Below are 23,227 nucleotides of genomic sequence, written 5' to 3' on the forward strand. Positions count from 1 at the left end.
GAATCAAAAGTTTGAGTTCATCCTTAGTCAGGCAGAGAGAGAGTTTAAGGCCAGCTTGGGCTTCGAGAAGCCCTGTCATAAAAGGAAAAAAGCGTGAGAGAGGGGGAAGAGAAAGAGAAAATTAGGGAAGACAGCAAGGGAAAAAGGGAATAAAAAGAAAGAAGGAAGGGAGGAGGAAGAGGGGCAAATAAAAATAAATTCTACCCAAAGAAGCTTGTCTAGCCTCCCACAAATTCCTCAGCAGCCTACATTCACGACCGCAAACCACACCAGCTCCGTGCAACCTCAGAGGCTACGCCCCTTTCCTTCCGCTTCCGGTCTTTCTCCAGTCATTCAGCCCTGCACCCCAGTTCCGGCGCCGCAGGGTCTGGGTTCCGGGTTCGTTTCCCCGGTTTCCGGGCCGGGCTGGTGTCTCCCGCTGCCGGGCGGAGCGGCGGCCCTCGGGTGTCGGGACTCGCCGGCCGAGCTCCCGCAGGTCCCGTGGCTCCCCGCCGGCCCGGTCTCGGGTCGCGTCGCCTTCCCCCCCAATGGAGTCCCAGTGCGACTACTCGATGTATTTCCCGGCCGTGCCGCTGCCGCCACGCGCCGAGCTGGCTGGGGACCCGGGCCGGTACCGGGCGCTGCCCCGGCGCAACCATCTATACCTGGGGGAGACGGTCCGCTTCCTGCTGGTGCTGCGCTGCCGGGGCGGCGCGGGGCCCGGCGTCGGGGGAGGCGCGGGCTTGGCATCCCGAGGGGCCTGGACCGAGCTGGCGACAGCCCTGGCCGCCCTGGCCTCGGTCAGCGCCGGAGGGGGCATCCCGGGGGGCGGCGGCGCCGGCGACCAGGATGCCGAGCCCCCGGGGGGAGGGGACCCAGGGGGCGGAGGCTTGTTTCGAGGCTGCAGCCCCCTTCTCACTCACGGCCCGGGCCCTTCTACCTCAGGGGGAGCGACCACGGTGAGGATCCCTGGGTGACAAGGGCAGAGGGGAGGTTCGTTGGGGGTAACAGGGGAAAGTTTGGGGCATGGACTCTTTAGGGACTTGACGCAGGAGGCAGATGACAGCATTGTTCTGCCTTGCAGAGGGACCTAAGACTGGAGGCAGATGACAGCGAGGGGAGGGCATAAAGACTTGCCGTGTCTTGCAGAGAGGTTGAAGGATCCTGCGTCTTTGACTTCTTCACGTCTCCTGACTTCTTCACCCCTTTACAATCCCCAGCTGCCTGTGGAAGAACCGATCGTGTCCACAGATGAGGTCATTTTCCCACTCACTGTTTCACTGGATAGACTGCCCCCAGGGACACCCAAGGCCAAGGTAGGATGACAAAGCTGGAGCTGTTGCCCTATAATTCAGACGGCGTTTCAAGACCCACCCGTCAGTCCTGATTATGGTCCGATGCCTCCTGTATCTAGATTGTAGTGACCGTGTGGAAGCGTGAGGTTGAGGCACCGGAAGTCAGAGATCAAGGCTACCTGCGCTTGCTACAGACTCGATCTCCTGGGGAGACTTTCCGCGGAGAACAGAGCGCCTTCAAGGCCCAAGGTGGGGAAGAAGGGAAAAGCTGGAACCCGGAAGAGGGGTAGATTAGAGGGAGGCAGGGAAGAAGCAGAGGTCTGATTTCTTGCCTCATCCCCTGTCTACAGTGAGCACCCTGCTGACGCTGCTTCCCCCTCCAGTTCTGAAATGCCGGCAGTTCACTGTGGCTGGAAAACACTTGACCGTGCTCAAGGGTGAGCAAATCTTTTGGCTCAAGGCTTGAATAGTCCAAGGGAGTGGCTTGGAGGGCAGTGATGGGTCTGTTATGCTGGTAAAGGTAGGGCTGGGGGAAAGTGGGGGGTCTCACTTCTCTGAACTTGGCTGGTTCCCACACACAGTGCTGAACAGCTCCTCCCAGGAGGAGATCTCCATCTGGGATATCCGAATCCTCCCCAACTTCAATGCCAGTTATCTCCCTGTCATGCCTGATGGCTCTGTACTGCTGGTGGACAATGTCTGGTGAGGTCCTGAGGAGGGGTGGGGCTGTCAAGCGGTGGGGCAGAGATGGGATGTGGCAAGCTATTCACTGCCTTCCTTTCTTCTGTACTAGTCACCAGTCGGGGGAAGTCTCCATGGGCTCCTTCTGTCGGCTTCCTGGTACCTCTGGCTACTTCCCTTGTCCTCTTAGTGCCCTGGAGGAACACAACTTCCTGTTTCAGCTGAGAGGGGGTGAGCAGCCCCCTCCTGGGGCCAAGGAGGTGAGCTGGTGTGTTCACATAAGTGATGAGAACAGCGGGAACTGGAAATACAGTTCCGTTGGTAGAGTGCTTACCTACCAAGCATAGAACCCTGGGTTCTGCCCTCAGCGTTGCATAAATCAAAGTGGGGCCTGGGATTTTAGCATTCCGGAGACAGCAGGAGAATCAGAAGTTCAAGGTCATCCCCAGCTAAGTAAGGAGATGTAGATGAGTCTAGGCTGAGACCTGTCTCAAAGGAGAGACAACTGAAGGGAAAGGTGTGGGCTTAAGAGATGAAAACTCTGAACGTGGTAAGTCTCCCTTTGTCCTCTCTGCAGGGTCTTGAAGTCCCCTTGATTGCCGTGGTTCAGTGGTCCACCCCAAAACTGCCCTTCACCCAGAGCATCTACACCCACTACCGGTGAGTATGTGGGAGACCACCAGGCACTTCTCCTGCTCACCTCTGCCTAACACATACACCCAGCTTCCTCTTCCACTGCTCCCAGCCTGCCCAGTGTCCGCCTAGACCGCCCCTGCTTTGTGATGACCGCTTCTTGTGAATCCCCTGTTCGGACCTACGAGCGTTTCACTGTCACCTACACGCTGCTCAACAACCTCCAAGACTTCCTTGCTGTGAGGCTTGTGTGGACCCCGGAGCACGCACAGGCTGGTGGGTCCCCTACCAGGCTGAGACCTCGTCCCCTGGGAGGGGAGGGAAAGGAAGACGTAGGATAGTGAGAAGAGCTCAGAGTGGTGTCAGGCCTACCTCAGTGGGTGCCTGCAGCAGCCAGATGGCTCTGCCAAGTACCTGGCTAGTCATCCAGGGTCACAGATGGGGAGTTAAGATAGGCAGTGGGCAGAGGCATTGGGTCTGTGCGTTCTGGTACAGATTCTACCCCGCTCATTTACTAGCTGTGTGACCTTGGTAAGTTACTGCATCTCTGGGCTTCTATCCTCTCTAAAACTGAGTAAATAACATCTCATGGCTTGTTACACGTATTAATGAGTTAGTGCACGATACTGATGAGAACAGACCTCGGCACATGGCATTAACCATCGCTGTCTATAACCCTCAGCAAAAGATAACATTTACTCAGTGCACCCCACAGAGCACCTTGTGAATTAAACACCCCCCTGCTGGTAAAGACCTGTGGGGGCTGAGGAAAGCTGTTTCTGTCCCCAGGAAAGCAGCTGTGTGAAGAGGAGCGCCGGGCCATGCAAGCAGCCCTGGACTCCATCGTCTGCCACACACCCCTCAATAACCTTGGCTTCTCCCGGAAGGGCAGCGCGCTTACCTTCAGTGTGGCCTTCCAGGCTCTGAGGACGGGGCTCTTTGAGGTGGGCCCAGTGTTGGGTGGGACAGTCAGGGCTCCCTAGCTTTTGGAGGGGAAATGCCTTAGGGAGCCTAGAAGGCTGGGCACAGGGAAGCTGGAGGCCCAGTCCAACCTGGGTCTGTGTGAAGGTCTGCATCTTCCTACCCAGCTGAGCCAGCACATGAAACTGAAGCTGCAGTTCACTGCCAGTGTGTCCCACCCTCCGCCGGAGGCCCGGCCCCTGTCCCGCAAGAGCAGTCCCAGCAGCCCTGCCGTCCGCGACCTGGTGGAAAGACACCAGGCCAGCCTAGGCCGCTCTCAGTCCTTCTCCCACCAGCAGCCTTCCCGTAGCCACCTCATGAGGTAAGGGACCTGGGTGGCTGTCAGTGTGACCAGGAGGGGAGTTGGGAGTCTAGGAACAGGATGCCAGGGGGGTGGAGGGATGGGGATGCTCACCCCCACGGAGCCCACAGCCCCTGTCTTCTCCCAGGTCTGGCAGCGTGATGGAGCGCAGGGCCATCACACCCCCTGTGGCCTCCCCTGTTGGTCGTCCCCTCTACCTGCCCCCGGACAAGGCTGTGCTTTCTCTAGACAAGATTGCCAAGCGCGAGTGTAAAGTCCTGGTGGTGGAGCCTGTCAAGTAGCACCAGTCTGCTCACTCAGCTCTGGACACTCCAGAAACCCTAAGCCCCCGGAGGGCTCCTTGTTCCCAGGCTGCGCCTCCCACTGTAGGCAGAGAGGCCCTGCACGGCTGTCTGTCTGTGTCTGCTGCTGAGGGATAAGGGCAGAAGCTGTGAAATGGGCAGCATGGCTGCAGCTCAGCCAACAGTATTCCCCAAGTTCTCGTGGGGGGCTGGCCCCACCCCAGCAGGGCAAGGGCCGCAGGCGCTCCCTTGCCCCAGCCCTTCACTTGTCCCGAGTTTACAGAGTATTCTCCTTCCTGTTCAATCCTCTCTGCCTCTGAAATTCCCTTCCACCCACCCGCAGGGCTGAGATTAGAGGGTGGTAGTGGTAAAGGGACCCCAACAATGACAATGACTCTCCTGTCTCAGGGGTTGGGGACATAGCTAGGTGGCCTCTTTCTGCCCCTCATGTTTACGTTGGCAGCCTGAAGCACTTTAAGTTCTGTTTTCTTGGTTTTTTTGTCTGTTCCTGTAACTTATTCTCTTGACTCCATCTCCAACTGAAGTAAACTATTAAACGCTCTTCAGGAGGGAGTCTGAGTCTTGTCTGTGTCGGCCACAGGGGAGATCGCCTTCAGTGTACAAACAGCTGTCTTCCTGTCCATGAGTCTCCAATTTCTAGTTTTACTTTGGCTTTTCGGAACGCCCTAGACTGGCCTGAAACCACTGTGCAGCAGCCCAGCCTGTCTGAACTTGATGCTCCTGACTTGCCTCTCAAGTGCTGGGATCACAGATGTGCACCATCACACCTGTCTCAACTTCCCAGTTCTATGATGCCTGGAGGTGGTCTTGTCCCACTGATGGACTGAGGTACGGCTATCTCCCTAGAGGGTCAAAGACAGGCACAAGGTGTGATGGCCTCAGCCCCACCCCCACCCAGACAAACCATTCTGTGCACATATTGTGAGCACTAAGAAGGGTTGCATTGCTGTTTATTATGCAGAAGGCAGAAAAGAGGGGATCTTTTTGCCAGTTTCCCTTAGCGCAGAAGTCACTTAGCCTTTGTGACTTGAATGGGGGTGAGGAGGTGGTAAGCACAGGCCCAGTTCCAGCAGTGAGAAAGACAGAGGACAGTGTCCCCCGTCACAGGCCTCAGCAGCAGTCCACAGTCCAGCCAGAGCCTTCTGCAGCTCAGACATCAATAGGTTCCCGACCGCGGTTCTGCCTCTTTACCACAAACACCCTCTGTCCGGACACAGTCACCAGCAGCGTGTGTTCACCAAAGACCACTGGAAAGGGAAGGGAGTACAGTTAGCAAGTGCAGTGGCCTCCGTGAGGTCACAGCAAAACTGGCTGAGATAAGACAAGGAGAGGCGGCTGTGAAAACCCTTCTGGTCCTTATTACTCGGTTCTCATACTAGAGGGATCTCAAACTGAAGGCAGGAGTTGAACCAGGGACCCCAGGAGGAATTTGGAATCAATGGAATGGAGCTAGATACTCCTTCCCAAAGCAGAGAAGCCTCTAGGAAAAAAAAAAAAAAACCCACCACCAAAGGCAGGAGCTCACCAGACAGGCGCTTGAAAGGGACGTTCGTGCCATGGTGCAGCCGGAAGCCACAGGCTGTGCTGACCAGCTCTGAGATGGTGCTGGCTGCCTGCTCATCGTTCTCAAGGTCCCCAGATGACTGTATGTGGATGGAGGAGAGTAGGGGCAAAAAGTGAGAGCCTGGAGTTAGGGACAAATTCAAGACACAGGACCGCTGGCTCTCATGCTTGTTATGGTCTCCCATAGTCTCAAGTTGCCTAGCGTTGGAAAAATTCTACCTAAAGCTTCTTTATGATGGTGTTGCCATCCCTTGTACCATCCTGTTTCTCATCCTGAAATACCAGGCTTTATTTGCAACTCTACTGATATCCAAGCTGGCGATCAAAACATCAAGTGTGTTTATCAAATGATCTACCACACCCCCAGCCCTTCACTGGGGGATGCTAGGCAGGGGCTCTACCACTGAGCCACACCCCAGCCCCTCACTGGGGGATTCTAGGCAGGGGCTCTACCACTGAGCCACACCCCAGCCCCTCACTGGGGGATTCTAGGCAGGGGCTCTACCACTGAGCCACGCCCCAGCCCCTCACTGGGGGATTCTAGGCAGGGGCTCTACCACTGAGACACACCCCAGCCCCTCACTGGGGGATTCTAGGCAGGGGCTCTACCACTGAGCCACACCCCAGCCCCTCACTGGGGGATTCTAGGCAGGGGCTCTACCACTGAGCCACACCCCAGCCCCTCACTGGGGGATTCTAGGCAGGGGCTCTACCACTGAGCCACACCCCAGCTCCTCACCTAGGATTCCTGGCAGATGTTCCACCACTGAGCTAACTGCTCAGTCTTTAAAGGTTCCACCTGTTCCCAGTCTTCCCACTTGTCCTGTCTGTAGGCTATGAAGCAGAAACACCCACTTCGTCTTTGAAGCTTTCCCTCTGGCTAGGACAGTAGTCCAGACTTTGTCTGGACAGTAGTCCAGACTGTCTTAACTTCCTCTCCTCACTGCTTCTAAGTGGGCCTATATTACTAGGCTTAGTTCCTTTTGCTGTTTCCCTATCTGTATGCTGGGGTCAGCAGGACCTATTTTATTGGCTTGTGAAGGTTTTGTGAGAAAACAAGAGAGCACTATGTATCTACATAATAAATGTTCTATATATCTGTTTTCAGTACACCTCAAACTCAGTATCTACAGTCAGGCCATCAACATTCTTAGCCACTTCCTTGGTCAGCTTCCTTTCCTGAGTTATTTATTCAGGCATCATAGTATTTTTCAGGTTTTCTCAGTTTAAAGCGCTCCTGGATGAGTACTTCAGAAAGGTAATATACATGCAGAAGTACTTTTATCTAGTTAGTACCAACATATAGAACACCTCTAACACCGCTGGGCTCTGGAGATGGCTTAGTGAATAAGAGCGCTTGCTGTACAAGCAAGAGGACCTGAGTTCAAATCCCCAGCCAGACATGGCCACACTTGCAACCTCAGCACCGTAGGGGGCACAAGACAGGTGGACTGCTGGGGCTTGCTCAGGGCTTGCAAGCCTAGCTCCAGGTTCACTGAGACCCTGGCCCAAGAAATAAGACAGAGTGCTAAGAGCAGGACTCTGCTGTCCTGCACTGGCCTCAGCATGTGTGTGAGCACACATACCTGTACACACATGTGCAGGCACACTAAAAAATAGATACAACTGAGCTGGAGAGATGATTCAGCAGTTAAGAGCACTGGCTGCTCTGGCAGAGGTCTTGAGTTCAATTCCCAGCAACCGCATGATGGCTCACAGCCATCTGTGCAACCTGATGCCCTCTTCTGGAAAAAGGGCATCATGCAGATAGAGCACTCATACATAAAATAAATAAAATCTTAAAAAGGTGTTCGCCACCATACCTGGTTCTCCTAAGGGGGCGGGAAGACCTTGTTCCTTCTTGCTACCAGTCTAGTTTCCTACCTAGATGACTCCTGTTAAACCATTTCAGTGAGCCATGTTTGTGTTTTAAATAACCCTTAGGATTCCTCCAAAGATGTCGAGGCTAGCCATAGGAAGTCCTCCACTATCAGATTCTTACCACATCATCCTTCCTGCTCAAACCGTTTCAACAGAAACCCACAACTAACTCAGACAGGCACTGACACACTCAGGCAGTTAAGTCCAGCTCCCAGCCCTGAGTGTTCTTTCCTCATTCACAGCCTTCTGCCCTTGCAGCTCAGCTCATTCCTGCCTCTAAAGAAGTCTTGCGGGACTGGAGAGGTGGCTCAGAGGTTAAGAGCACTGGCTGCTCTTCCAGTGGTCCTGAGTTCAATTCCCAGCAACCACATGGTGGCTCACAACCATCTGTAAAGAGATCTGGTGCCCTCTTCTGCCCTGTGGGCATACATGGAGGCAGAATGTTGTATACACAATAAATAAATCTTTAAAAAGAAAAAAAAAGAAGTCTTGCGATCTAGGTGCAGGTGAAATGGTTCAAACATATAAGTGCTTGTCTCAATGCCAATGACCTGAGTTCAATTCTCAGGTCCCACATGTTGAAAGAACCCTCACTCCAGAGGGTTGTTCTCTGACATTTACTGGGTGTGGCACCTATATGCACCCCCATGTGAGTTTTAAAGCTATACCAAATAAAAACACTATAAGTGATTAGTCATCATCAAACTAATTGTATGACTTTAGAAAGTTGGTAAACTTTTTTCCCTTTATTTTATTTATTTATTTATTTTGAGGCAAGGTTACATGTAGTCCAGGCTGGAATGAATTCACTACCGTAGCCAAGGATGACCCTGAACTTCTTCCAAGTGCTGGGATGACAGGTTATGTCCCACCTGGTTTATGTAGTGCTGGGGATTGAACCCAAGGCTTCGAGCGTGCTAAGCAAATTAACTCTCTGAACTGAGCTACATCCCCAGCCCTTTGGATACAAACCTCTTTTATACCATAAAACAAAAGACTTGGATTCCAGACGTTAATTACTAAAAGCTCAATATATGGCAAGCCGGGAGCCAGAGGACAAAAAATAGACACCTGGGAGAAACTGGGCAATATCTGATGGTATTTCTGGGTCGTGTATCCCGAAAGGACCTCCCCAATACACACACACACACACACACACACACAGTCCCGCCCACGCCCTGCTCGCACGCCTCACTTTCCCACAACGCACCGCCAGCACTGCACCTTCGCTCAGTACCAGGTAGCCAAGCTGGTCTGGGATTCGCTCCAGCCCCTGGGTCAGTGCGGAAGTCTAGTGGGTAAAGAGGCAAGGGGTGAGAAGCATGACAGCCTTGCAGACCCATCTTCCTCCTGAATTGGCCTTCCAGACCCTCTAAATGGCTTGTAAGACTATCTGCGGCCACTACTGGACCCCCGAGCTCATCCACTTGTCGTGTAGACGACCCTGGAGACCTTCCTAGCCCCTCCTCGCAGCCCTTCTCACTCCAGCCCCCTTGTGCCATCTAGACTATTCCCCAGCAGCAGAACACCCGGTGGCAGAGCCTTCTCCAGCCCTCCCTGTCGCCTCCCTCCCATCTCCATTCCCTCTCGTTTCCAGGGTGCAATGAAGGTAAGAGCCTAGGGCAGGCCATAAGGGGGAAACTGAAGCTTGGGGAACGGGGACGCGGAACCCTAGGCGTGCACGCCCGCGCATGCGTCCTCACTCACCATCGCAGCCGTAGGTGCCCGGGGAGCTCTCTACCGGATAGGTAGCTTCCGGAGCCAGGCTCGGGTCATGTGGTTCCACCAGCTGACGCTAGCCCAGCCCTCCGCGCGCCGATTGGAGGGCGTTGTACGTCATCAGACTTCATCAACCACTGCGAAGCGCCGCTCCCGGACACATTCGTGGATTGGTTGCATTTCCCCGACCCGGTGAGAGTGTCGGAAGAGTCCGTGGGTTAGTGGGCGGGGGCGGGACACACCCCCCACCTCCCACTCTACGAATGTGCGCATGTGCACCCGGGGCTTCCTAGCAGAAACTACCGCAGTCTAGCGGTGTAATGAGAGTACGGGACACCTCTGGCACTGAGTGCCCGGCTTCAACCTGAACCTGAAATGAGAAACTAATGTGAAAGACGAAAGTTTGCATATGAAAAGCTGTTCATAAAGTTACTCTCCTGTCTTGAGGACGTTTAAGGGTGAAGCAACCCAAATATAACTCTGAATGGGTAAATCAAATTTGGTGCACACACACAATAGCATATCATCAATACAAGGGAATAAAGTCTTGATACAATGAAGCACAAGAATCTCGAAAACAAGATGGAGAAAGTAGGCTGGAGAGATGGCTTCAAAGGCCACTCAACTAAATAGCGAGTTCAAAGCCAGTCTGAGCATGAGCTACCTACCGAGACCCTGACCAATACATGTAAACTTCTGGCAAACCCAGAAAAACTGGAAGCATGTTAGTTGTTGGTAGTGGGACAAGTGACTGTTATTGGGTTTTTTGGGGGGGGAGGGGCAGGGTAATTTAAGCTTTTTGGAATTGCGTTAAAGACTGCACATCATTGTGATTGTGCCGAGGTCACTGAACCATACACTTTGAAATAGAGAATTTTAGGATGTGTGAATTATTCCCCACCCCTCTTTTCAGTGGGCAGATCTTGAGTTCGAGGCTACTTTACACTTAATAGTGAGACTGTCTCTAAAGAGTTTTAAATTAGTAGAGATTAGCAAGAGAAAGTTGTTCAGAGATGCTAAATATACAAGCCATTCCCTGGCCTTAGGTACTCGTGATGCTTAGGCATAATATTTTGGGTTTTGTTTGTTTTGTTTTGATATAGGACTTCATGTAGCTGGTCTTGAGTTTCTGAAGTTCCTGTTTCCACCTCCCAAGTGCAGAGGCCACAGCTGTGTGCTGCCACCGCTGGCTAAGGGCAGCTTTTATTTATTTGTTTTTCCATTTATTACTCAGATCATTTCCATCTATACACACTCATCAAAATCTCTCATTCACAACCCTATAATAGCGCCCCCTTAGCTTCCCTGTGATAGCTCCATGTTGCAGATGGGGGAAGTGCAGAGGTTGAACCTCGCTTCCAGGCCTACAACTGGCCAGTGGCAGGGTCAGTTTCTAGTCTCAATTTTCTGATGCCAAGTCCAAAGCTTTTTCCTTTGCCCTATGGACAAATTATGCAGTTCTTTAAAACTACATTTTACCTTTTTTTTTATATAGCAATTGACTAAACCATCCAAGAACACTTGGCATTCAGTAATCAAGAAGGAAATGAGGGTCTAGAGAGATTGCTTGGAGGTTAAGATCTTGTGCTGTTCTTCCAGAGGACCTGCATTTGGTTCCCAGCATCCATATCAGGAAACCCACAAGCTCCAGCTCTAGGGAATCTGATGTTTTCTCTCTTCAAGCCTCTGTGGACACATACATGCACGTGCACACGCATGCACACACACAATTTTAAAAATAAGAATTTTTTTAAGGGCCTGAAGTCAGAAGGCAATTTTTCATTTCTTTTCAGGCATAGTGTCAGACATGGTTATTAACACAGAAACTATTAACAACACAGAAAATGCTGATTTTTGACAACAGACAGCCCATGCAATGACATAAACTGCATTTAAAAACTTCCTCCTGACGTTTTTATTAATACGAATGAACTCTTTGCAAGGCCGATTCTTCACCTAGTACTGTTTCCTTTGGTCACAACGTGACTCACACAACTCATGTCGACATCGATGTTTCTTGTTCCGTCACCGAGTGTGTACTGGGTATCTCCTGCGTTCCAAACACTCGTTAAAATTGACGGGAACCGCTGTGACTTTTCTCTGAGACAGGATCTCTTGTAGGCTCGAAACTAGTAGTCCTAAAAGCAAGCATAGAATTCTACGTTGAAACCAGCCTTGGCAATGAGTTTTTAATATAACAACAAAACCATAAGCAACAAATTGCCCCCAAACAAGTGGGATGTCACTGTTAATGTAACTGAAATTAAGGTCTCTCTGTGACAGTCTCAGAAGTTTCACTGAAGAGTGGGCAGCACCTGAATGTGAGCAGCGCTAGTGGACCGGCATCCCAGACTGAATAATGAGAAAGCTAGCTGAGTCCCAGCGGCCATCTCTCTGCTTGCTGACTGTGGACGCCATGTGACCAGCTGCCTGGTGCTCCCACCGCCAGGCCTTCCCACCACCAAGATGAACTCCCCGCCCCCGGAAACCACGAGTCTTCAAGTACAGGACTTTGTTACAACCACCAGAAAATTAACTAACACACAAGACCTCATCAGATTGAAAAAGTTCTGCTGAGCAAAGGAAATGACCAATGAAATAAAAGCGGGACAATATAAAGGATGGGAGAAAATACCTGAAACCATATAACTGCTGTGAAGTCAATACCTAAAATATCTGTCATTCAGACAACAGCTTGAGGAACCATGTAATTCATTAACGGATGGGAAACGTCGAGACTTTTTTCTGAGATGGATACACAAATATCAATCGCTGTTTTGTACAGTTCAGAAGCTGATCTACAGTGGCCACAATTTTGGTTTTGAATGGGTGACTTTATTAAGAAGGAGAGAGAGCGAGAGAGCGAGCACAAAGCAATTGAATCGGGTAGTCAAGTATCTAGCAGACACTAACTTGGGAAACCCCTCTTTAAAGCAGCCACCAACAGACAGAAAGTCCTGGGCAGAGTAGAATGTCTCCTTGTGGGAGGCTTCTAAGTAAAGAATAAAAACCATCAAACTGGGAGCTTACAGACATCCAGCAGAAACTGACCTGGGGTTTTCACCCCATGGCTGAGCTTTCAGCCTCTCTCCCACATCAGGCCCCTTCATACCAACACTAGGACCTCTGTTGGAAACGGGACACCTGCCAGTCATTCTCAAGGGCACTTTGTTTGGTTGGCTGGTTTTGAGATAGAGTCTCACACTGTAGACTCGGCTGGCCTGGTGCTCACAGAGATACTCCTGCCTTTGCCTCCAGAGTTCTGTGATTAAAGATGTGTATCACTGTGTACTGACAGGCCAGTATCGTCACTCTTGGGCTCTTTTGATGTTTGTTCCCTTTCTGTCGGAGTTAGGGGGGCAGCCCATCCCTAGACCTTGGAAGACCCCTTGAGACAAGCACGTTTATGCCTGAAATGGAGGTGGAGTTGGGGATGAGGGTGCAGCTCTGCTTCCAGAGCCAGCTACCCAGTGCATTCAAATAGCATATGACAACTGACAATGAGTGTCCATGACACCAGCTCTCAAGGGCATTCCACATCACTAACGACTAGGGAAATGCATACCAAAACTACCCCACACCTGCTAGGATGGGTATTTCTGTAGGTTTATTATTTTATACATAGGGGTGTTTTGCCTGCATGTCTATGTTCCACGCATAGTACAGTGCTACGTGAGGCCAGAAAAGGGTGTCAGTCCATATGGGTACTAGGAACTGAACCCCCAGTTCCTCTAGAAAAGCAGCCAGTGCTCTCAGCCATCGCTCCAGCTCCTGGGACGGTTATTATAAAAGAAAAGTGGTGAGTGTTGGTAAGATGTGAAGAAAGGGAATCCTTGTGCCTGCTGGAGACAATGTAAATTAGTACAGCCATTATAGAAAGCAGCATGACGTTTCCTCAAAGAATTAAAAACAGAACTACCACATGGGTCCGGAGAGATGGCCCCATAGTTAAGAGTGCTTGCTGCTCTTACTGAAGACTGGAGTTCAGTTCTTGGCACCCACATCGATGATTCCCAACTGCCCGTAACTGCGGCTGCAGGCGGGATCTGGTGCCCTCTTCTGGCCTCCATGTGCATTACACTTACACGAGCAAACTCAAGACTCAGATGTGCACAGGTGTACTTAATCTAAATTAATAAAAATAAGATATCTTAATTTTAAGAAGCTACTTTGTGATTCAGCCATTCCAATACTATGCATATAACAAAAGGAAACAAGATCAATATGCTGAATAGATATCTGTATTGACGTGTTTATTGAAATACTACTTATGACAGCTAAAATATAGAATCAACCTACATGTCCACAACAGGTAAAGAAAGAACGAAAATAAGCTGGACGGTGATGGTGCACACCTTTAATCCCGGCACTCAGGAGGCAGAGGCAGGCGGATCTCCGAGTTCCAGATCAGCTGCTGAAAGTACTTGCTAGGTAAGCCTGACGAATAACCAGGACCCACACCTGCCATCCAGTACTCTTACAGAGAGATGGAGAGGCAGAGGTCAATCATCCAAGTTCACAGACCTGTAGCCTGTAGAAAAATAAGAGAGTCAGGGCCTCGACAAAATAAAAAAGATAAACTGACTCCCCAAAGTCATCTTCTGTCGTCACATACATGCTGTATGATATACACATTCACATAAATAATTATAATAATAATAATTATTATTATATTTAAAGCAAGTTGCAGAAGGAAAGCTACCCAGTCTGACTTCACCCATTTATCTGTTGAGATCTAGGAAGGCAGAGGGTGTGTATGTGTATCATGATTGCACTTTAAGGATAATATAAAGCTTATATGAAAATCACAAACATCATAATCATCTGACAGATGGGTAGGAGAGCAATCAAGTGTTGACAGAGCTTTGCTGTCCTTCCCGGTCCTGCAGCTATTCAGTCCCAAAGAAACACACAGAGGTCTACATCAATTATAAGCTGGTTGGCCTATCAGCCCAGGCTTCTTATTAACTCTTACATCTTATAATTCTTGTCTGTGTTAGCCGTGTGGCTTGGTACCTTCTATTAGCAAGGTATTCTCATCTTGCTTCCTCTGTGTCTGGGTGACGATTGCAGACTGAACTCTTTCCTCTTCCCAGAATTCTCCTGTTCTCATCTCCCCGCATCTACTTCCTGCCTGGCTACTGGCGAAATCAAATTTTATTAAAATAATACAAGTGACAAGATAAAGACCATTGTCCCACAGTGATCAAGGAAGTCATTTACTTTTTACACTGGTTTGAGGCCTGTGGAGAAACTGCTGTCATTTGAATATGGCTAGGCGGTAGTGGCACTAAGATTCAATTGCTGCTTTCTTTGTTGTTTTATTTTGCTTTTTGAGGCACTATTTCTTTTCTTTTTTTGAAACATTTTTACTTATTTCCGTATATGCATGCATAGGGAGTATTTTTATTAATTATTGATAATTTCATATACACCTGTAACATATTTTGACATTTCTCACCCCTCTACTGTTCTCCTCCAGGTCCATTTCCATCTCTTTCCAACTTCGTGTCCTTTTGCTTTATCTTGTTTTGTTTTGTTTTTTGAGGCCAGGTGTCTTTGTTTAGCTCTGACTGTCCTGGAACAAATACTGCAGATCAGGCTGGCCTTGACCTCAAAGATCCCTCTGCTTCTGTCTCCCATATGCTGGGACTAAAGGCATGTGTTCCTCTTTGATCTTTAACATGTTCTGTTCAGGGGTAACCATAATTTTATGGTTGGGGGTCACCACAACATGAGGAACTATAGTAAAGGGTCACAGCATTAGGAAGGTTGAGAACCACTGAATTTGAACAGTTAGGTAGGGTGGTCTTGTTGGAATAGCTGTGACCTTGTTAGAAGAAGTGTGTCGCATGGGTGGACTTTGAGGTTTTGAAAGATCATGCCAAATTTCTCTCTCTCTCTCTCTCTCTCTCTCTCTCTCTCTCTCTCTCTCTCTCTCTCTCTCCCTCTCTCTCTCTCTGCCTGCTGCCTATGGATCAGGATAAAGTCATTCATAGTGAGGAAAAGGTCACTGATACAATTGACCTGAGACATGAATGCTATTATTGGTTTTCTGTGTCAGATATGACATGTGTTGGGTGATGGCCTGTCAATTTAAAATAAATAAAATTAACAAATAAATAAAATTCAAGCTGTCATAATTTATTTTAAAATGGCCAGAAGGAGTCACGCCATACAACAGGGCCCACATGGGAGGTTTATTGGAAGAGGAGAGAGAAGGGGCAGAAAAGAGGACAGAGAAGGGGCAGATAAGGGGCAGAAAGGGGGCAGAGAGGGGCCAGAGACCAGTCCTGGGGACAAAAGTGGCAAAAGAGAAAATGAGAGAGAGAGGGAGGTGGGCAAGGCCTGCCTTTTATAGGGGGACAGTCGGTAAAGTGCACAAAGGTGCTCTTAGTGGCTGCAGCTGAGGAGATGTCCTGTAGGACACTAAGGGCGAGCCACTACAGATGCCTGCATACTAACATCCTTCCCTTTTGTTTACTATAAAAAGGTGAGGAGTTAGAAAGGGGCAGCAGGTGAGACAGGAACGAGGATACTGTATTCTCAAGACTGCTTTCTCCTGACCCAGGAGCATTGTAACCATTGAGACCTGAGAATTCTGGGGTGCTGGCCCCATCCTGGAGTATCTTGGCTGGTTCACTTCACTGTCCAGGCTCTGTGGAAAAGTCAGGCACCACTTGGATCTGGCAAGATGCTGTTCCAGGTGGATTCAAGTCAACTCCCTGCAGCTCACAAGAACTTGGAGTCTACAAAAAGAGATCCATTTTAGACACATTAGAAAGCAACCAAAGAGAATTTAAAATCCTGACTTTGTGGATATGATACTATAGTGGTAGAGTATAGTGTTTAGTACTCTGCCAGAGCTAGACTAATAGCTTATCAGATCAATCAATTAATGTCAAGATTGGGAACAGTAACAGAACGAGAGAGAGGGAGAAATCGGGAACACGTTTCATTCTTTTCTACGTCTCAGATGGCTTTCTCCTTATCAACACTTACACTTTCCTGTCTTCACACAAACAAACCTTAAAGCACCTGTTCCTTGCCCATCACCACAGCGTTACCCTGACACCCTCTTCTATCCTATTTACCAGGAGATACAGGTGGGAAGTCAATAATAAAAACTGAAACAGAACAAATATGTATCAAACTTTCATTGCTGTTTCCAGAGAAGGCAAGAAAACATGACATGAAAAAGATCACCAGGGCCAAATGGAAACAGGAGAAGAGGGGCCTGTGAGCAGGGACTGAAGGAGCACAGAGGCCATCATTGCCCTTGGCAAGCCATGGGGGCCTCTGCTCAAATGCCCAACTCTGGGAAAAGGACACTCTGGGGGACCAGAAACTCCATTATAGAATGTATATCTTATTTATCAAGTACTTTATTTAGCAAACATAGGCCACCACTTATTTATTTAAATTCTCTAGACGCTTGGTGAAAAATTTTTGTGGTCCAAAAAACTCTACCAATGCAATGATCCAAATCAGACCAAATCAAATGGAATTAGAAAAGAAAAAAAAAAACAGGTTTAATGGATACCAACACTCCTGGGTGAACTTCCAGGCCCTTAGAGAGCAGATGGGGAAGGAAGACAGGGAAACCAAGTGTTTGTTCTCTGGGCTGCTGTTTAAATACCCTGTGAGAGTGGTCTTGAGCATCTCTGAGGAGGGGTCATTGTTTGGTGGGCTTTCTCAGGGGTGGAGTCTGGACTGAGGTAACTCCCAGGGGAGGGGGGCTTGGGATGAAACTTTCCAACCAAACATTTCAGACTCTTTGGATATATGGATGCCAGGGGCTGAGGTGAAGCCTTAACCCAAACATTTGGCGTTGAAAACTTGGCAAAGACATAAGTACTTAGTGTTAAGTATTTTTCTGACCGACAAGCCAATAATCCAAATCAAACAAGATCAGACCGAATTAGAAGGAGCCCAGGTTTAATGGATACCACCACTCCTGGGGGCAAGGGGTAGGGGAAAGAAGAACTGGAATGAACACCAGAGAGGAAAAAGGAGAGATCACGTGTTCATTCTCTGGGCTGCAGTTTAAATAGCTTGTGGTCGTTGTCTTGACCCTCCCTGGGGAGAGGTCATCATTTGGCGGGCTTTCTTAGAGGTGCAGTTTGGATTGAGGCAACTCCCAGGGGAGGTGGCTTGAAATGGAGTTTTCTGCCCAACATTCCAAAATGGATGCCAGGGGTCTGGAGTGATGCCCCAACTCTAAAGGGAGATAAAATGGACAGAGAGCTAGCTCACTGGGACTAAAAAGATTGCTCTTTAACCTCAGTAAAAGATGGCTGCCAGGCATGTAGCTGCTTACATCATAATGAGGTCACCAGCCAAGTTAGAGAAGAGCCTCATGGTTGCCATTTAAAACATGTTTTTCTAAACAATGGTTACATGCACATACACACAGAGTTACATACACATACATGCAGAATTAAACAGGAGTAAAGAAAAAGACAGGGAGAATTGGTGTGTGCTCAACTCCTCCATCCAACATTGCAGCCAACAGACAGGATATTTAGAGAGGGAGAGCAGACAGACATGTGGCAGAACTCCTGCTGGGCTACACTGGGCCTAGCTTTGGGGAATTAGCACCTAGTCCTAATCCGTCTTTTGCTTAGCAGATACCTTTTGTCACCCAATGTGAATCTTGTCTGAGAATTTCCCAAAGACATAAACATCTGCAAAACTTCACAATGTAACTATATTCTAGTCAAGCCCCTGCCGAGCACTTAAGTGGCTCTCCAGATTGACACCAGGTAAATTATTCATCATTGTCTTTATGCAAGAGGATGATCTGGTTTCTCACCTCTCTGGCTTCAGAATTTATACCTACCTGCTTCATATTCCAAATGCAGGCCTACTGAAGGTTCCTGCAGGACTCTCCCCCCTCACCCTTTTCACATTTATTATTTTCTTCTCACTCACGCTGTCTTTCAGCATTGCAGTAAAGACTTATGTGGTTGCACCAAACATTGCATTCTTCTCTCCCAACTGGATGTTTTCAGGCAAATCTCTCCATCTGTGAACCTTGGCTCAAAAACATGACTTCCGCCATATGCCTCCCCACTGTACCCCATCTCTAAACTACCTGTACACGCACACTGTAGAGGTGGTACTCTCATGTATTATCAGAACACCCACTCGGATCTGTGAAAGTTCTATGATTCTAAATCGGGAGAATTATCTAGAGCACGCATCATCAAACTAAACTGGTAGGGTGGAAATACAGCAGGAAAAGCATAGCCTAAAAGGACAAGTGGTTCTCACTTGGCCTTGAATCCAGAGACCCGGGTGCTTTCACAATCACAAACAGAATGAACCGAAAATCTAACCAGTGCAACCATAGAAGACAGCCAAGGGAAAAAGACAATAGCTCATAGAGCTAAGAATCCGTAAGCATCTGACAGCTTCCAGAAATGCCGATACTCAAAGAAAGCCAAAATTCTATTTCCCACTGCCTTAAACTAAAGTGTGGAAGGAGGAAAGCTGAAAACCGTGGCACCTAGTGAGTTGAGAATTTGCACTTGGCGTTATTGTTAGGAAAAAGCCTAAGATGAGCTGCTCCACTGACACAAGGAAATCCAATCGGGCAAATCAGACCGAATAAAATGTCCGGGCTTTTTTAAATGCAACACTCTTGGGTGGCCGAGAGCATGGCAGGGGAGACAGAGATGGAAATCACAAAAACAAAATTTTTAATTTTTAGGTCAGTTAATCCAGCATTCCTGTCTTTCGCATGGTTAATAGACTCCTCTTCATTACATACCTTCAAACAGTCCCTGGACTGGTCTGGGCACCCGAATTCTGAAAGCTGTCATCATTAGGTTTCTCCCAGGAACCGTCTTTTGGTCCAGCATCAACCGTATCACCACCTCCTTTGCGGAGAGGAACCTCGGGGGCGGGGGGGAGGGGGTGCAGCTGGCCCCATGCTAGAACTGGTAGTCTTCCATAAAGCTGCTTCGTCAGCTCCACCTGGCTCTGTCGCTGCCTCTCCTCGCACACTGATCGGCTGCTTTCGAGGGACTCTGGTTTCTGCAGAATGGGCAATTCTTTTCTGAAGCTCTTCATCTACCGAAACTTTCTCCAATATCAGATGCTTAGCTGCTGCCACTTCCTTCTGTGTTCCTGAGATTGTTATAAGTCTTGACAGTAGTAGCGTTCCCTCTGATTCTTTTCACAAGTGATTTTGGCTCCAGAGGCCTTACAGATAGAGCGAATCGTCTCGCCACCTCTCCCTGTGATTCTGCCCACAGATCTCTGGGGCACTGAGAGTTGCTCAGACACTGGGGTGTTCTCTGTCTGGATCTGATGGATTGCTGCCTTGGCCCTGCACTCCTGAACAGGAAACCCGCTGATCAGCAGCTCTCGCTCATCGCCTACATCCTTTGTGTCCACATCAATCCGAGCGCCGGGCTGCTTCCGCAGCTGTTTAATATTGGTTCCTTGTCGACCAATAGTGAGTTTCTCAGCCTCCTGGGGAACTCGCATTTCTATCTTGACGTCATCTTCTCCAAAGAATGTCAATCGCTCTTCTCTGCTTTCCCTGTATCGGCGGTATAGGATGTGGGCAACTGTTGCACTTGCTGGGATCCCAAGGCCCAGGGCTATTTTTTGAATAGTGGACAGGCTTGTCCATGAAGTTCATTCAGTGGACATTTTCTGCTGTACCCTGACTTAACATCCGCTCCTCCGAGGCGCACGCCACACGCTTCGCCTCGCACGTCACCGGTGTCGCCGCCCCGTGGCTCCCTACGTGAGTGAGCACTTTCAAGGGACTCGCATGAACCTAACACCTGCGCTGCGACATCCACGGCATTTTGGTGCCCAACGTGTGGCTTGAAGAAGGATAAAGGATCCGCTAAAGAAGGACAAAGAAGCTGACCATTTTAAAAACTGGAAGGACAAGTTCCCTCAGGACAAAGGGACTCCAGGATTGGCAGTTTTAAATGTTTTAACATGAAAATAATCCAGGGAAAATATCAAGTCAGGGCCGAGGTTATGCTTATGTTTCCACAGGAGATAAAGGATTGTGGATCCCATCAGAATTGATCTTTAAAAATCCAGCATGAGCTTGAGACATCTCCCAGATGCTGCAGCTGCTGAGATGCCCCTGGGAAACAAAAGACCTCTGGAGCAGATAGCAAAGCCTCTCACCTGGGGACAGTTTAAGAATTTGTGACAAAGGGGAAGGGAATGGCTCAGAAGCCTGAATGCTACAGATCTGTTCCTTGCATGCTTATCTGTGGTAGTTATACCGGTAACAGGGGCAAACTATACATATCAGGCTTTTATCCCCAACTCTCCAATTAACACAGCAATAAGTTGGGGAGATACGGGTATTCCTGTAGTGGCTAATGAATCTTCATGGCTATCTGGTCCATATGACAACAGAGGTCCTTCTCAGCGGACGGAGGAGTGAATGAAAACTACAGTGAGGGAGTACAGGGAATTTCTATTTGCATGGGAAATGAAATTCAATGCCTAAAGATAACCTATCAGGTATGGCTTTCCATAGTCAATGCTACCCAAGATTATTGTAACAAGTTTTATATGCTTCAAGCATCTGGTTTTAAAGGGCAGGAGATTAATGATACTAGTTCCATAAATCTACTGTTCTGTGAGATGCGGGTCAGCAACAAAGAATCTGACTGGATGCATTGGCAACAATGTCAGAGTAAGAGGCCTCAAGTGCTAATTAATACCTCCCAAGGAGATGTCATAGACTGGAGCCATGTTGGATCACCTCAAGGAAGATATTTCTACTTAGAGTCAACATGGAAACAGTATAATTTGAATGGTGCTGTGGAAACTAGTGCTTCTGTTAATGAACTTATCTGATGGCATGGACTTGGGATGTCAAGTCCTGTCCTACAATTTGGCGCTTCAATTCAGACTAACTTGTGGAAATTGCCAAGTGCCTTCTACCCTCTTAAGGCATGGGAAGGAAAATTAAACATTAAGGATGATAACTATACTTTGTCTTTTAGACTAAATCAAAGCCATCCTTTTATGGCATTGTACCGTTTCTTTACTTGCTACTAAAAGTGCCTGCACAATGGCCCCCTAATAGTTACAGCATCACTTGCGAACTCTGTGCCCTTCATACCTGTGTTAATTCTAGTATGTTTTAAAATTTGTCCCTTGAAAGTTTATATAGTCTTAGAGCAAGACCAGCAATCTGGATCCCAGTGAGGTTGTCAAAAGCCATGCAAGGCTCTCCCTGTGATGGTCCTGGTGCAGAAGCTCACTGAGAGAACGTTGAAAAGAACAGGTCAAATGGTTGGACTGGTTATTGCAGTTATTATGGGAATCATTGCATTGACAGCTACAGCAGCAACAGCTGGAGTGATGCTTCATAAGGAAACCCAAACTGCTGAATTCGTTAGAGAGTGGCAAGAACATTCAACAGAACTTTGGACTGAACAAAACAAGATTGATAATGAGACAGTGAATTAATTAACCAAGTTAAGGCAAGTTGTCATATTGTTAGGGGATCAGTTAGAAATTTTGAAAAACAGATAAAATTAAAATGTGATTGGAATGTCTCTTCCTACTGTACTACAGCCTTAAAATGTAATGATAGCAAGTATGATTGGGACAAGGGTAAGATGCATTTGATGACGTTGTCCACTCTCTTCGTATCTATTCAATATAGTTCTTGAAGTCCTAGCTAGAGCAATAAGACACCAAAGGGAGATCAAGGGGATAAAAATTGGAAAAGAAGTCAAACTCTCACTGTTTGCTGATGATATGATAGTTTACATAAGTGATCCCAAAAATTCTACCAAGGAACTTCTACAACTCATAAACACTTTCAGCAATGTAGCAGGATACAAGATTAACTCAAAAAAAAAATCAATAGCCCTCCCGTACACAGAAGATAAAAGGGCTGGGGAAGAAATCAAAGAATCAACACCCTTCACAATAGCCACAAATAGCATAAAATATCTTGGAGTAACTCTAACAAAACAAGTGGAAGACTTGTATGACAAGAACTTTAAATCTTTGAAGAAAGAAATTGAAGAAGACACCAGAAAGGGGAAAGACCTCCCATGCTCTTGGGTTGGCACAATTAATATAGTAAAAAATGGTGATCTTACTGAAAGGAATCTACAGATTCAATGCAATGCCCATCAAAATCCCAGTAAAATTCTTCAAAGACCTTGAAAGAATGGTACTCAACTTCATTTGGAAAAGCAAAAAAAAAAAAAAAAAAAAAAAAATCCTGTACAATAAAAGAACTTCTGGAGGCATCACAATTCCTGACTTCAAACTCTACTACAGAGCTACAGTGCTGAAAACAGCCTGGTACTGGCATAAGGACAGACAGGAGGACCAACGGAACCGAATAAAAGACCCGGATATCAATCCACACATCTTCAAACACCTGATATTTGATAAAGAAGCAAAAAATATCAAATGGAAAAAAGAAAGCATATTTAAAAGTGGTGCTGGCATAACTGGGTATCAACATATATAAAAATGAAAATAGACCCATATCTATCACCATGCACAAAACTCAAGTCCAAATGGATCAAAGACCTCAACATAAAGCCAGCCACACTAAACCTCATAGAAGAGAATGCATTGGCACAGGAAACCACTCCCTAAATATAACCCCAGCAGCACAGACACTGAAAGAAACAATTAATGAATGGGACCTCCTAAAACTGAAAAGCTTCTGTAATGCAAAGGACATGGTCAACAAGAGAAAACGGCAGCCTACAGAATGGAGATCTTCACTAACCCCACATCAGATAGAGGTCTGATCTCCAAAATATACAAAGAACTCAAGAAATTGGACACCAAAAGATCACATAATCCAATAAAAAATGGAGTACAGACCTAAACAGAGAACTCTCAACAGAGGAATCTAAATGGCT

The 23,227-nt window shown here is 48.0% G+C and overlaps 2 protein-coding genes and 1 pseudogene across 3 annotated transcripts; 1 reads left to right on the forward strand and 2 right to left on the reverse strand.

The window, feature by feature from the left end:
* Positions 1-282: 282 nt before the first annotated feature.
* Positions 283-4,715, forward strand: Trappc14 (trafficking protein particle complex subunit 14). Its single transcript, XM_057765488.1, has 11 exons — positions 283-938; positions 1,200-1,295; positions 1,394-1,523; positions 1,625-1,711; positions 1,856-1,976; positions 2,068-2,215; positions 2,533-2,615; positions 2,701-2,864; positions 3,378-3,532; positions 3,677-3,870; positions 3,998-4,715. The coding sequence occupies exons 1-11, from the start codon at positions 528-530 to the stop codon at positions 4,149-4,151; spliced, it is 1,743 nt and encodes a 580-aa protein (XP_057621471.1). The 5' UTR covers positions 283-527; the 3' UTR covers positions 4,152-4,715.
* A 387-nt stretch (positions 4,716-5,102) lies between these two features.
* Lamtor4 (late endosomal/lysosomal adaptor, MAPK and MTOR activator 4) lies at positions 5,103-9,475 on the reverse strand. 2 transcript variants are annotated; one of them, XM_057766172.1, is made up of 4 exons: positions 9,324-9,475; positions 8,827-8,907; positions 5,698-5,815; positions 5,103-5,419 (listed from the first exon to the last, which is right to left on the reverse strand). In XM_057766172.1, exons 1-4 carry the CDS (start codon positions 9,324-9,326, stop codon positions 5,322-5,324), a joined length of 300 nt encoding a protein of 99 aa, XP_057622155.1. In that variant the 5' UTR covers positions 9,327-9,475; the 3' UTR covers positions 5,103-5,321. The 2 variants fall into 2 exon arrangements, with proteins under 2 accessions (XP_057622155.1, XP_057622156.1); XM_057766173.1 differs by lacking the exon at positions 8,827-8,907 and having other exon boundaries at positions 9,324-9,409.
* Positions 9,476-15,363: 5,888 nt separating this feature from the next.
* LOC130872265 (tudor and KH domain-containing protein-like) lies at positions 15,364-20,000 on the reverse strand (annotated as a pseudogene).
* Positions 20,001-23,227: the final 3,227 nt, after the last annotated feature.

The sequence above is a fragment of the Chionomys nivalis genome, chromosome 3, assembly GCF_950005125.1.
Source record: "Chionomys nivalis chromosome 3, mChiNiv1.1, whole genome shotgun sequence".
In the NCBI taxonomy this organism is placed as follows: Eukaryota; Metazoa; Chordata; class Mammalia; order Rodentia; family Cricetidae; genus Chionomys; species Chionomys nivalis.